Below are 13,424 nucleotides of genomic sequence, written 5' to 3'. Positions count from 1 at the left end.
AATGCTTCTTCAAGGGGAAAAAAAAATATTTCTTATTTAGTGAAGCAACTTAAAAACCAACATCCACGTTTGTTCAATGAACTCAAAGTGAACGAGATTTATTTCATATTAAAAACATCTAAAGTATTAGTATTAACGTATTATTTTGTTTGTGAAAGCCACTGTGAAATAAAACAATAATAACGGTTATTAATAACAAAAACTGAATTTGTCACTTTTGAGCTTTGATCTCTCCTTCAATGCTAATAATTGCTCTGAAGTCAAAGTCATAATAATGCTATAGAGAGCTATTTGAAGCTATGTTTGCTACTGACATTATTTGTATTGACAACATATAGGCAAAAGAAATGGTATATAGGGATTCTAAATATCACTAAGCTGAATGAGCTGCCTAGGTGGTTAGAACTAAGCTCAACATATTCATGTCCAGTTATTTACAAATCAGTAACTGTTATCCATTATCTACTCATACATAATGTTTGAGTAATCAAAGTAAACTGTCGTGCTACACTAATCTGACTTTTACTGCACTACAAACATCTTAAACTATGTTTTAAAAAAACAGAGAAAACAAATGAATATATATACAAAATGCAATACTATTCCCTTAAACGTAAAAGCCAGGGACACTGCGCCGATCAACGCCGACTCTGCATTCACCAACGAGCTGAATCAGTTCTACGCCCGTTTCGAGGTTAGCCAGGCGGCTAATGCTATCTACCACCTGACTACCGAGGACAGTGACGTCATCAGCGAGAGACCGGTGACCAGCATCGCGGAGCATGACGTCCGAGCGGCACTGAGGAGAGTGAACACAAGGAAAGCGGCGGGGCCAGACGGCATCACCGGCCGTCTGCTGCGCTGCTGTGCTGACCAGCTAGCAGGTGTGTTCACTTACATCTTCAACGAGTCCCTGGCGAAGTCTGTGGTCCCCACATGCTTCAAAAGATCCACCATCATCCCTGTGCCCAAGAACAGCAAACCCTCATCCCTGAACGATTACCGGCCAGTTGCACTGACCTCGGTAGTAATGAAGGTGTTTGAGAGGCTGCTGAAGAACATCATCTCCTCCTCCATCCCAGACACCACAGATCCGCTGCAGTTCGCCTACAGATCCAACAGATCCACAGAGGATGCCATCGCCCACGTCCTACACACCACTCTCAGCCACGTGGACAAGAAACAGGGTAACTATGTGCGAATGCTGTTTGTTGATTACAGTTCAGCGTTTAACACAATAGTGCCCTGCAGACTGTTCACAAAGCTCAGGGATCTGGGACTTAACAGCCGTCTGTGTGCATGGGTGTTGGACTTCCTCACTGGCAGAACTCAGGTGGTGAGGGTGGGCAGGTGCTTCTCCAACAGCATCACCATCAACACAGGAGCACCTCAGGGATGTGTCCTCTCGCCACTGCTCTACTCCCTCTACACTTCAGACTGTGTGGCCACCCATGGCTCCAACACCATTGTGAAGTTTGCTGACGACACAGTGGTGTTGGGTGCCATCTCCAACAACGATGAGGCGGCCTTACATGGATGAAGTGAAGAATCTGGCATCATGGTGCCAGGACAACCACCTCCAGCTGAACGTCGGCAAGACCAAGGAGCTGGTGGTGGACTTCAGAAGGGGTCAGCACAGAGACTACAAGCCCATTATCATCAATGGAGCTCCAGTGGAGAGGGTGCAATCCTTCAAGTATCTTGGTGTCCACATCTCCTCAGACCTGACATGGTCTGCCCACATTCAGGTCCAGACCAAAAAGGCTAGGCAGCGCCTGTATCACCTACGACAACTGAGGAAGTTCAGGGTCTCTCCAAAGATCCTCAGGATTTTCTATACAGGCGCTGTGGAGAGCATCCTCACACAGAACATGACATCGTGGTTTGGGAACAGCTGTGTGAAGGACCAAAAAGCTCTCCAGAGAGTGATCCGTACAGCAGAACGCTGCTGCAGGATTGCTCTCCCCCCGCTTCAGGACACCTACACCAGGAGATGCCGGACTAGAGCAGCGCAGATACTGAAGGACCCGTCCCATCCTGGCAACAAACTGTTCCAACTTCTGCAATCTGGTAGAAGGTTCCGCATCTTCCGGGCAAGGACAGAGAGACTCAAGAGGAGCTTCTATCCCCAAGCCATCCGTGCCCTAAACACACACACCCGCCCTCTCACATCATCTATAATTGACTGAGACAGGACTCTTCCAGACACTAAACCAAGCACAATGTACATTTCAATTCCTTTAATTTTAATATGTTTATATTGTTCTATCCTGTAAAATAGTCAGATGTCTATTCATATTAAATGTACAGAATTCACCTGCTTGCTGCTAACTACTGCACATTCACCCAATGTATATACTACATATATATATATATAATGTTCTTCCTCTACCCCCCCCCCCCCCCCTTCCAATTTTTGCACATGTCGAGGAGCGTGTCAGGCTACATTTCACTGTGTGTTATACTTGTATAACTATGCATGTGACAAATAAAGAACCCTTGAACCTTGACCTGGAAATGCTGCCAAGCGAGTGAACTTCCCTGGTGGAGGTTCATGTTTTAAGATTACCTCTTTATTTAACCGTGTAATTAACATTTTTTGGAAAACTGAATTCAATTTCACTAGCCACAGCTAGACCTGATTGCTGCCAGATCTACTAAGATCCTTCAAATAGAAACCTGTCCTGACAAAGTGAAGTAGGTCAATACACCATCCCATGATCTAAAGAAAGAGATAAGAAACTACATCAACTATCTATAACTTTATTTATAACTATCTAACTTCTGAGGAGTAGCTGGCCTATCAAAATCACACCAAGAGCGCATCAATGACTAATTCAGGAGGTCATAAAAAATACAACAACATCTGAAGAACTGCAGGCCTTACTTGCCTCAGTTAGGGTCACTGTTTATGATCGAACAATAACAACGAGCCTGAGCAAAAATGGCGTTCATGGAAGAGTTCCAAGGCAAAAAACCACTGCTGACCAAAAACAACACAAATTCATTCACATTCACATCTTAAAGATTCTAAAGACTCATAGAAAAATATGCTGCAACTTTTTCTGTGACAAAAGTTGAACTTCTTGGAAAGTTAGCATCCCATTGCATCTTGTATAAAACATAGCATTTCATTTAAAAAAAAACAAACAAACAAAAAACATCAAAGATGGTGGTGGTATCGTAAACTTAGAAAATTCTCTCTACAGCCAACATTCTCTAGGAAAGTTCACAGAATGACACAGAACGTGGATTTTTTCTAGTATTATTTCATGTGCAAACAATATAATCTGTACTCTTTTTTGTCAGGTGATGAATGTGAATCTTCTGAAGGAGACAAGTGATCTTTGAAGATTTTCTAAACAGCGAGAACACAGTGCTGGCAAACGAGTCAATTCTAATGAGGGTTTGGTAGTAAGAAGTCACAGCAATCAGATCTCCATCCGCTTCCACAGCATCAATCCTCAGGCTGGAGCAGTCCTTGTCAGATATCAAGGTAAGTCTGAATCACTGAACGTGTTTCTTCCTTCACGCTGAAAGTTTAAGCTGAAAAAAAAGTAGAAATGACAGTTTCATGCTTGTTGCAAAGCATGAACATAGATTCAGGCACAGCATGCAGCAGTGATGAAGATGTTTCAATCTTGTTTTATGACTCTTTTATGAGGTTGTGCATCGAACACAAACACACACACACACACACACACACACACACACACACACAAACACACACATATATATATATACTTGAACTTTTCATTCATTTTCATTTATGTCTCCCATGGAAATAAGCTAACATAACTTAAAAGGAGAGCTACTTTAAAGTAGAGAGTCACTTTTTTAGTTTAGCAAAAATCAGTATTTAACACTCAGTTTTGTAATCTTTTTTACCTGAACAAAAATCAAACCTCAACTTTCAAAAACATGTCACACAAAATGTAAAAGTATTACAGCAACTGACTGCCTGAATTTCACTGTGTGCAGCTAAATTTAACAGCTTAAGTACATTTCTTCAGTTCAACAGTATTTTCTTGGCCTCCACTAATAACGCACTGTTGATATTCAAGAAATATTAAAATAAATTATTAAAATATAAAATGCTAAAGACAACGTGTACTTTTGAAAATCTGAATAGCAGCTTTGATTAATTACACTGTAAATTGCTGGAACTCTAAAATATTAAAATGTGTATATATATATATAGACTAAAACACTGTCCTGTTCTGTTATTTTTCAGTACCCTGCTTGTTTAATATTCATATTCAAAGCAATGACTCAGAAATTTCTTGTAGTACAGTTATTTGGGGAAAAAAATAACACAACAAGATACTGTGCACTGATAAAGGGATCCAGACTCTTCGTGATCATTGTATTTTGCATTATATTTTTATGTCTTTAAGTGTCCCCCAGTGTGTAGGAGTCTTGCTAGGGCTATGTATCATAGCTATGTAAAGCTACGTACTTTGCATAGCCTGCATCTGGGGTCTTGCCAATATCATGGTGGAAGCAAGAGAGCCAAAGTAAGAGGGAATTCATTACAATGTTTTTCAAATGTGAAGCGTAGTTTTGGTCTTCTTTTGCTGCTGGTTCAGTGAATTTTGGTTGGAGGGTGACGAAACCTACAGTTTGGGAATCTGTCAGATGTCTTCTTTCAGCACCTGATATCAGGTGAATGGTGGGAGCCTCGCTTTGTATTTACACCATTTTGCAGAATCTGTTTTACCTGCTCTTTAATCATTTGTTATTTTAGCTGTTTGGTGGTTGTTGAAATGGTTCTTAAGTTTTTTTAACAGTCGGAAGAAAACTTGAAAAAGCAGTTAAAATTAAAAACGTTTGCCTGTGCTTGTCTTGAAGCATGCTCAATCATCCAAGTAAGGAAATCCCAAAGTGTTGATTCTGTTCATATTGATGTAGCATTTCAGTGGCAAAAACATTTCATCACTCATCCGAGTTAGTTCTTTAGTTTAGTTGAATGCAGGTTTCCCCAACCTCATAAGCGGTACATTTGCAAAAGGTCTGAAAATAGCACTACTGGCGAACAATAGGCTGTAAGGTCGGTTTCTTGGTCATTAATATGCAAATTGTGATGACCATTGATCAACAACCACTGATCAAAGACCATTTATCAATGGATCAATGGCCATGAGTACCATTCAGAAAGTTGGAGAATGGCTGCAATCACAGCATTGTAAGATGGTGCCAGATGTACCCTTACCTGCCACAGGTTTCAGGGTTTTCCATTAGGTCATAGTACCTGGTACCAGGTACTTTTTTAGTACCTGCTATCCTGGGGTTCCAAGCGTTCCAAGGTACTAAAATGTGACATCGTCAGACTGCATGCCACCAATTGGCTGGTCAGTAGAGTCACTCGATGAGTCATGAGAGTGTCTTATTTATGCCATTCATGAAACCCGACAATAATGGATGGCTACAAAAAACAGCACCGTGTTCCCCGAGTCTGATGAAAAGCCACAGGCCGAGCAGCAGGTATATTCTCTCTCACTTATTTTAGAGACCTACAGAAATGACTAAAATGGTGAAAATTTCTTTTAATGTGTTAAAATGGCCAAACCAATCCACCTCTGACCAACCAAATGGCACAACACAGAAGAGCTACCTCATCAGGCCAGGACTCTGCAGTCTATTTAGTGGCCACTCTTTCAGTGATGAGGATGTGCACGTCCTGGACAGGGACTAATAAACATTAGCATCTATAAATGGGAGTTGGGTGAGATGTTATCAGTTTTATTCTGTAGTAGCATCAGTCAACATGAGCAAGAGATTCACAGTCTATGAGGCTATTCAAATATTCGGTCATGAGAGTGATTTGAACTAAGCAAAACTGAAGAGGACGCGTCTGTGGAAGAGGATGATGTTCAATATGATTGGCTGATTGATTTCAAATCCACTTTGATAGTGTAAAGCGTTATCCCATAGCCTAGGTGAAATCAAAGTGCAACACAAACATGACTTCCCTGCTCTCAAGGAAAGTACTACTAAATATACTTCCTGATAGAAAAATTTAAATGTGGAATGAAAGGATTGTCTTGGCGGCAGCAAACAGTAGAAACTATACAACTGAAGAAACAAAAAAAAGAAAATCGTTTCCAAAACTAAAAATAAATAACTGCAAAGACAACATGCTTCTAATGATGACCTAACTTGATAAACTGAAGCCCTGGCTTCTGTGAAAAAATATTCTGTGAACCAGGACATGTTTTTAGTAAAATTACAGCTTAGTGATGTGTTGCTTGAAATCTGTTTAAATACTGTTTTGTGCTGATGGTGTTTTTGTCTCTGTTTGCATGTCTGGAGTTTCAGGAGGAGATTGATTTTAAAAGTGTAAATCCAGACTAAACAACTCAAAAACTCCACCTCAAATACTGATAGTCCTTTCCCTCCACTCATTGTTTCATATATTGGTTTTTTCTCTGAGGCATTCTATTCTTTGCTTTTCTATGCATCTTTGCTCGGTTAGATCAGCAAAGAAAGCTTGAGCTTACTGGCCCACATAGCTCTTTCCAATTCTGTTGAATGGACAGTAATATACCTTAGTACAACATACTATTTGCAGGTTCTTTGAAAATTTTGAAACTTTGAAACCCGACTGGAGGATGTAATTATAAGGATAGATAATGTTGTTTGGAAGGTTTAAAGAAAGGATTTAATGTTAGTGTTAATTCAAAGTGTAGACACTATTTTTTCCACCACTGAGCAAAAACTTTTCACAGAAAAACTCAATTTTGTTCTTTTCCGTTCAAATGGTTCCCTCCCTGGCCTCAGTGTTCGTCAGTAATACTGAAAAAGAGGCTATTGATCAATAAATTAAATGTTTTTGGACTGCAGTAGCTCAAGTGATGAGGGAGACCATGTTTTAACTCATATAGGATTCATCAGATTGAGTTGCTGGGCCCACTTATTGTTCCCAGGCAGAGAAAGGATTGGACAGTTCACGCAGCGCTGGAAGAGGATGACTAACATTTACTGTGAATGTATGGCTGTGTCATAGTTGCTCATGCAAGTGTTCATGTAGTTTTCTAATATTTTATGTTATAGATATAGCATCTTCTTAGAAGTTATAAACACACTTTCAGATTATAGTAAGTATTACACAACCTAAAGGAAGACAGGCTGTACAATGAATTTTTTGTATAACTCATTTGCCTTAAGGCAGTTGTTGTTGTTATTTGGTGGTATATAAATAGAATTCAGTTGGATTGGATTCCCTTGTATGTGATCACATGAATATCTTTAGTATATATAATTCTAAAGTTTATAATAATAATGGATTGCATTTATATAGCGCTTTTCTAGGCACCCAAAGCGCTTTACAATTCCACTATTCATTCACTCTCACATTCACACACACTGGTGGAGGCAGCTACAGTTGTAGCCACAGCTGCCCTGGGGCAGACTGACAGAAGTGAGGCTGCCATATCGCGCCATTGGCCCCTCTGGCCAACACCAGTAGGCGGTAGGGTAAAGTGTCTTGCCCAAGGACACAACGACCAGAGAGCAGGGGGATTGAACCAGCAACCTTCCGGTTACAGATGAGCTTCCCAACCCCCTGAGCCAAGGTCACCCCTTCTCCCATGTTAACACTGCACAGTGTTTTTCTCTCCAGAGCTGTCTGTACCACTTCCATTTAGACTTCAAATTTCATAGCCTTGTCCCATCCAGCATGACAGGAGTTATGACATTGTGTGAAATTGAATCTCATTATGGAAGGATATTTCCCACCCACACTGTCTTGTCCTGTACAAGCCTGTCACGCCCATTTATTTTCAGTGAGCTCTGATGAGTGAGCCATAAATGAATCTCCCTTGTAAGTTTCTTCATTGATGTCCAGGCACAGAATAAGATGTATCTATTTTTCATCACTTCATGTAAAATGCAAGACTGCTAATAGACCATTAATCTCTGTTAGCAAAAGGAGATTTCATGGTGCTATAAATAAGAACATATGCAGGGCTGTCAAGAGCAGGACAGTAAACTGAAGGTGTGCAACCTTATTTAACAGACTTAGTCTGGAAACTAGGGCAGTGTCTGCCATAGCAACCCTTACATTTACGCCATTTTAATTGGTGCGTTCAAATGCTTGACGTATGTACTGTATATTTAACATGAAAATACACTAGCATGTAGTCTGACTGCACTTCTGCAAAGGCCAAAGGGTGTATTAAGGTGTTTAGTGACCTAGTAGTATTTTTTAATAATAGATTTAGGGGACTCTAGGATGACACATTTTTGAAAAACAATAATTAAAATTAAACCAGGAGGCACTGATATCTTGGCATTTTGTCCTAAACTCTAATGCCATTCCTGGCTTTGTAAATGTCCACAGTTTTCAGTTCTAATTACTAAATAAATGTCTATTTCATGACATTTTCCAAAATGGTCAAAAGAAATTTAGTAATATATATCTGAATGAAGAGAATGTGTAAAATTATATTTTTAAGTGCCTCCCATCTGCAGCATTCAATCGCCTGCTGTTTTAAGATGCTCTTATTGTAATATAGTTGTTAATGAAATGTTGATAATAAGAGGGCCCAAGATTGCCTAATCTCTCTCTGTCTTCCTCTTTGCCTCTCCCTCACAGATACAATTTCCTCTCAAGGAAGCAGCTATAAATTAGCTTCAGTAGTCATTTGTAGGCAAATTTCATTTGCATTGCCATATCTCACATATACAAGTGAATGTTCAAGTGTAAAATGTTTTAAAGAGAAAATGAAAAACAACAATACTGGTCAGTTGCGCAGGTGTTAAAACAAAAATGTTAATCACAGGTAGCCTTTTGCAGTTGTGTGAATAAATGCACTCACAGTGATATTCAAAGCTTTGATGCCTGTGAGCCAACTAAGCGTGGGATTCATGTAACTAATCTTTTTTTTTTTGTGCAAATAGACCCTTACTTTGCACTTTGGATGGACTGGTTCTTATATAGTGCTTTTCTGCTCTACTCATGAATTCAAGGCAAGTTAGACAACATGTGTCATTCACAAAAGCATTTTTTTTACACTTGAGTGCTTTCTACCAACATTCACACATGTTTTTTATTATCTTGCCCAGTGATATGGCAGACTGGAGCAACCAGGGATCGAGCCACCAGCCTTTCCTTGCTTTTTTTCATGTCCCATACTTTTAACACTTTGCCCAGCGTGAGCAACCCGACAGCTATCTAGTAGCCTATGTCACCATGTTGAGTCTCATGCTCCTCCAAAAGCACAACAAACGGTGTCTGATTCAGTGCTGTTGTCCTAATGAAGTAAGCTATTTTAATTTAAATTCCATAATGGCACCTTGTAAATGGCACCTTCTTGCAGCAGATAGTTTTTGTGTTTTTCCTTCATAGATATGGGTTAATCTTGTCTTTCTGAGGCTCTATATCTGTCTGGCTCAATTTATATAAACCATTGGCATAATTTGCCTTTTCCCTTTGTATGATCCTCATGATTTTTTTATTTATCAGTTTTCATGGTTGGGCTTCAGCAGTGGTATTTTGAAGACCAATGCAGGAACTCAAAAGATGATGTTGTAGATACCTAGCCAAAGTGAAATTAATGTAAGGAGATAGAAAAATAAACCTTCCATTGATATTTCCTCTGTGAGGAATGTGGAGTCTGATTAATAAGATGGGTTAGCTGTGGGTGCTGGTAAGACATTAGGAGTATGAGGACATGGCTTAACCAGTGCTTGTGAATGGAAGGTGATGCAGTCCTTTTACCATGGAGGAAAGTCTCTATGGACATTCAACTTTTAGCTGTGAGTTTGCAACATGAGCAGTTTACATACTGCAGTCTGCTGATGGAGTCCTAGCATGCAACTGTTGCTGACTTACAGTGTAAAAATCATTATCATTGCTCAAAAATGTAACCAGGTTAGTCTGGATTTTACTCTGTAAACTTTAAAGCAGAATGCAAAGTGTCTGGCAATCCTGAGGATGGTTGACTCGCTTTGTTATTACCTCCTGGGATGCTCTGTTAGGATCATGTTCCACTGCAATAGCTGCACCACATGAAGGGTGCCAATGTCCAGATCACCTGGTGGTATCTGACTCTCCAGCCTTTTAAGTTTGTGGTGGTCAATAGGCTGACAGTCGGGTCTGATTTCTTGTCCTGCTCACTGATGGCTCCCCAACCTAAGTTGGTTGGTGGGGTATGTGGCAGGGTGTAGTCTGTGACTCCGCTGCAGAGGAAGGGTGATGTAGTTGATTTTGGGGCAGTGCTAGGGAGGCTGGCAGGGCAGCTGGGATCAGTTACCCAATTATGCCTTACCTGTTTTAATAGCTAGGACCAGAGAAGAGGAAAAGACCTGAGCCAGAGAGAGATGATGACACCCCATGTCCAGGGTCCCAGACAGTGTGTGTGTCACACAGAGTTTATTATCATTAAGTGCTGATCCTTCTACCTGCTGAGGTAATTTATATTGGTTATCCTCTTTGCTGTTTACATCCGTCCCATCACTACTATCAGCATTAGGAACAGGCACTCATTGAGCTCTACCAGAGTATCAGTGAACAACAGACAGCACACCCAAATGGATTCATCATCATAGCAGGAGACTTCAGAGTGTCCTCACCAACTGCATCACTGTGTGGTACGGAGGCTGCATGTCCTCCTGCTGGAAGACTCTGCAAAACATGAATACAACCAGCAAGGTCATCGGTGTGTAACACTCATGTGCGTGTTTCAAATACTCCCAGATCAAAACAAGAGTATGTCACCCAAATTTGACACCAAAGAGCTCAAAGATTTGGACCAGTAGGTTCGGCTACGTACAGGAGAGGCGAACTGAATGAGACTCAGACAACCGCGAGTTTTGAAAAATAACCGGAATTGTATTTTTCTTTTCAATTAGAAATAACAGGACATTATAACAACATACAAAACACTTACAAATGAAATTATTCCCTTTCGGTACCAGTACTCTCTTAATATTACCTTTTGGCAAAATCACAGTGATCACTCGATGAAAAAAAGAAAAAAAAAAAAAAAAAAAAAAAAAAGAAATCTTACCTGGGTGCACCCTTTCTAGAGGTACAGTTCACATCCAACAATGAACCACAATGTCAATCATCAGCATATAAATGTTAACACTTATTTGCATTTTCACAGACTTCGTTTACAAATAGCAACAGTTAATCAGCTGGAGGGTTATTTCCGACCGCTCACACTCACTTTTGTCCACATTCATGGAATGTACAGAGTCCGTAAAACGTGTCCTTAAAACAACCCGCCCGTGAGTCCAGGGGGATGTGTGTGAAAAAGGGGGACTACGAGTACAAAATGGCGTGGTGTGTCTCTGTTTTGTTGCATCTGGCCTACCACACTCTGATGTGCAGGACAGAACATAGTCATTTGGTCCTTCAACGGGGTTGGCTCGCCATCAATTTCAGGATCCCGTTGGAATGCACCAGGAAGATACAAACCAAAGAAACAAAAAAACAAAACCAAACAAAAGAAAAAAAACCTGACCTGTCAACGACAGTGTCATGGGACATATTAAGTTCCTCATAAAATCACAATTCACACATTCGCTTCAACTACTGGGTTTCAGTAAATTGAACAAAGTTTCCTACAGAACATTCCTAAACAATTATCATTAAACACTGGAACAGTTTACTTGCAAGGCATTCATGAAACACAGATAAATAATGAACAAGTAAAACACTTTGCTCACCGATCTCAGAATTAGAAAGACGGAGCAGCGCGAGATGGCGCACGACCGATGAAATGGCGTCGTCTCTAACTCCCGACCTCTCTCGACTAAGCAATGTAAAAAGAACCAGCTAATTACTCGTCTTAGCAATATACATACAGTAAAACAATCTTTCGTAAACGGCGAGTGCTAGCTCTCCGTCTATATTACTCTTTTTCATACCTCGTCTCAGTAAATCGCCGTGTCTCGTTTCCTCACTAGCTTGCTCATGAAAGGTTTGCGAGCGGAAGAGAGAAAAGAAAAATCTGTGTCCTCCTAGGCAGGGGCGGCAGGCGGAGCCTGTACCACGTTTCAGCAGCTCATTGGCCTAGAGTAACACGTGTCTAAACCAGAACAGTTAACTCCTTAACTGCTGCACCTATGGTTTATTCATTACAAATGAAGTGTGCTGCTTAGATTAATGATTCTTTTATTCTGGTGTATTCTAGTTAAGCCATACTCAAATATGGGTTACACCCTCCCCACTTGATGGTATGCACGTCCCTGTGCATCCAAATGGTTAGACTGCATAGAGCTTGAAATGGCTTCGTTTAGGCTATTAAATACTGCATTAACAACATACAGTAAGGGGTTACCTAAGGTAGAATACTGCAACCTTTCTGGTGTCTGACGTGACCTTTGAGATCGACGAAGGACATCATGTTCTTCCTGAGAGCTGTTCTGTGAACCAAATGAACTGGGCTGCTCAGTTATGACTCTTTCTTGGTCATTAGGACGCCCTAGCATCGTCTCATCCACTTCGGGCAGGACTTGCTCACTAGGTTGCTGGGTCCTTTCCACAGGATTTTCAACTTGAACGTTGGTCTCCCGCAAACTAGACTCAGGTAAGTCCACATGTTCGGGTAAGTTCTCAGTTGCAGTTTCGGGTAAGTTCACAACTTCCGTCTCCTCAATTTCCTCTGATTGTCTGTCACGTTCGGTGGGGTTGTCACGTTCGGTGGGGTTGTCACGTTCGGCTTCATCATAAGCTGGAAACTGTCTTTGCACACTTTCAGTGCGGGGCACAACGAGAGTTGGCTTGACAGAGCTGGTAATGGAGATTGGTATCCAGGTAGGTACTGGTAAATACTCGGAGTCGAGGTCGTCGTCATCTTCCTGAGCAACAGTTTGCCTTGTGTTCCGCCGAGCTTGGGGCTTTTTGGGACTGTTTTCAGTTGACTCCGTGACCGGTATGAAGCTACAAGGAAGGAGCAGATCTCTGTGCAATGTTCGTACTGGTCTTTCTTTCGCTTCCGGTTTAACCGTATAGACTGGTAGTTCGCCTGCTCTTCTCAGAACTACGTACACATCATCTTCCCATCTGTCTGCCAACTTGTGCTTTCCCCTCAGTTTGACATTACGCACGAGAACCCTGTCACCCAAGTTGAGAGTTGAGTCAACCACTTGCTTGTCAAAGCGAGTTTTATTGCGCTCAGCATTCTTTTGTGCGTTTGAGGTTGCCATCTTAAAACTCTCCTCCAACCTATGTTTTAGATCACTGACGTACTGGGAGTGTGACTTCTTCTGAGCATTCACAGGCAACCCAAATACTAGATCAATGGGAAGCCTTGGTTGTCTCCCAAACATCAGCACATAAGGCGAATAGCCTGTCACATCATTCTTGGTACAATTATATGCATGTACTAGAGGCTTTACATACTCTTTCCAATGCAACTTCTCATTGTCATTCAGGGTACCAAGCATTTGGAGAAGTGTTCTGTTGAACCTCT

The 13,424-nt window shown here is 41.0% G+C and overlaps 2 protein-coding genes across 2 annotated transcripts in view; both read left to right on the top strand.

The window, feature by feature from the left end:
* Positions 1-3,464, top strand: part of LOC120718018 (seizure protein 6-like) — a 155,170-nt gene extending 151,706 nt beyond the window's left edge. The window contains exon 4 of the mRNA XM_040006322.1: positions 3,310-3,464. Coding sequence (XP_039862256.1) covers positions 3,310-3,351 — 42 coding nt within the window. The 3' untranslated portion in view covers positions 3,352-3,464. The remainder of the gene's footprint in view (positions 1-3,309) is intronic.
* Positions 3,352-13,424, top strand: part of sez6b (seizure related 6 homolog b) — a gene marked incomplete at its 5' end in the record, with an annotated part of 82,712 nt that continues 72,639 nt past the window's right edge. Inside the window, one exon of the mRNA XM_040006383.1 lies at positions 3,352-3,496. Coding sequence (XP_039862317.1) covers positions 3,352-3,496 — 145 coding nt within the window. The remainder of the gene's footprint in view (positions 3,497-13,424) is intronic.

This window comes from Simochromis diagramma, unplaced genomic scaffold (assembly GCF_900408965.1).
Source record: "Simochromis diagramma unplaced genomic scaffold, fSimDia1.1 OVJJ01000024.1, whole genome shotgun sequence".
Classification (NCBI taxonomy): domain Eukaryota; kingdom Metazoa; phylum Chordata; class Actinopteri; order Cichliformes; family Cichlidae; genus Simochromis; species Simochromis diagramma.
Note: the sequence above shows the minus strand (reverse complement) of the source record. Positions and strands in the feature narration are given on the sequence as shown.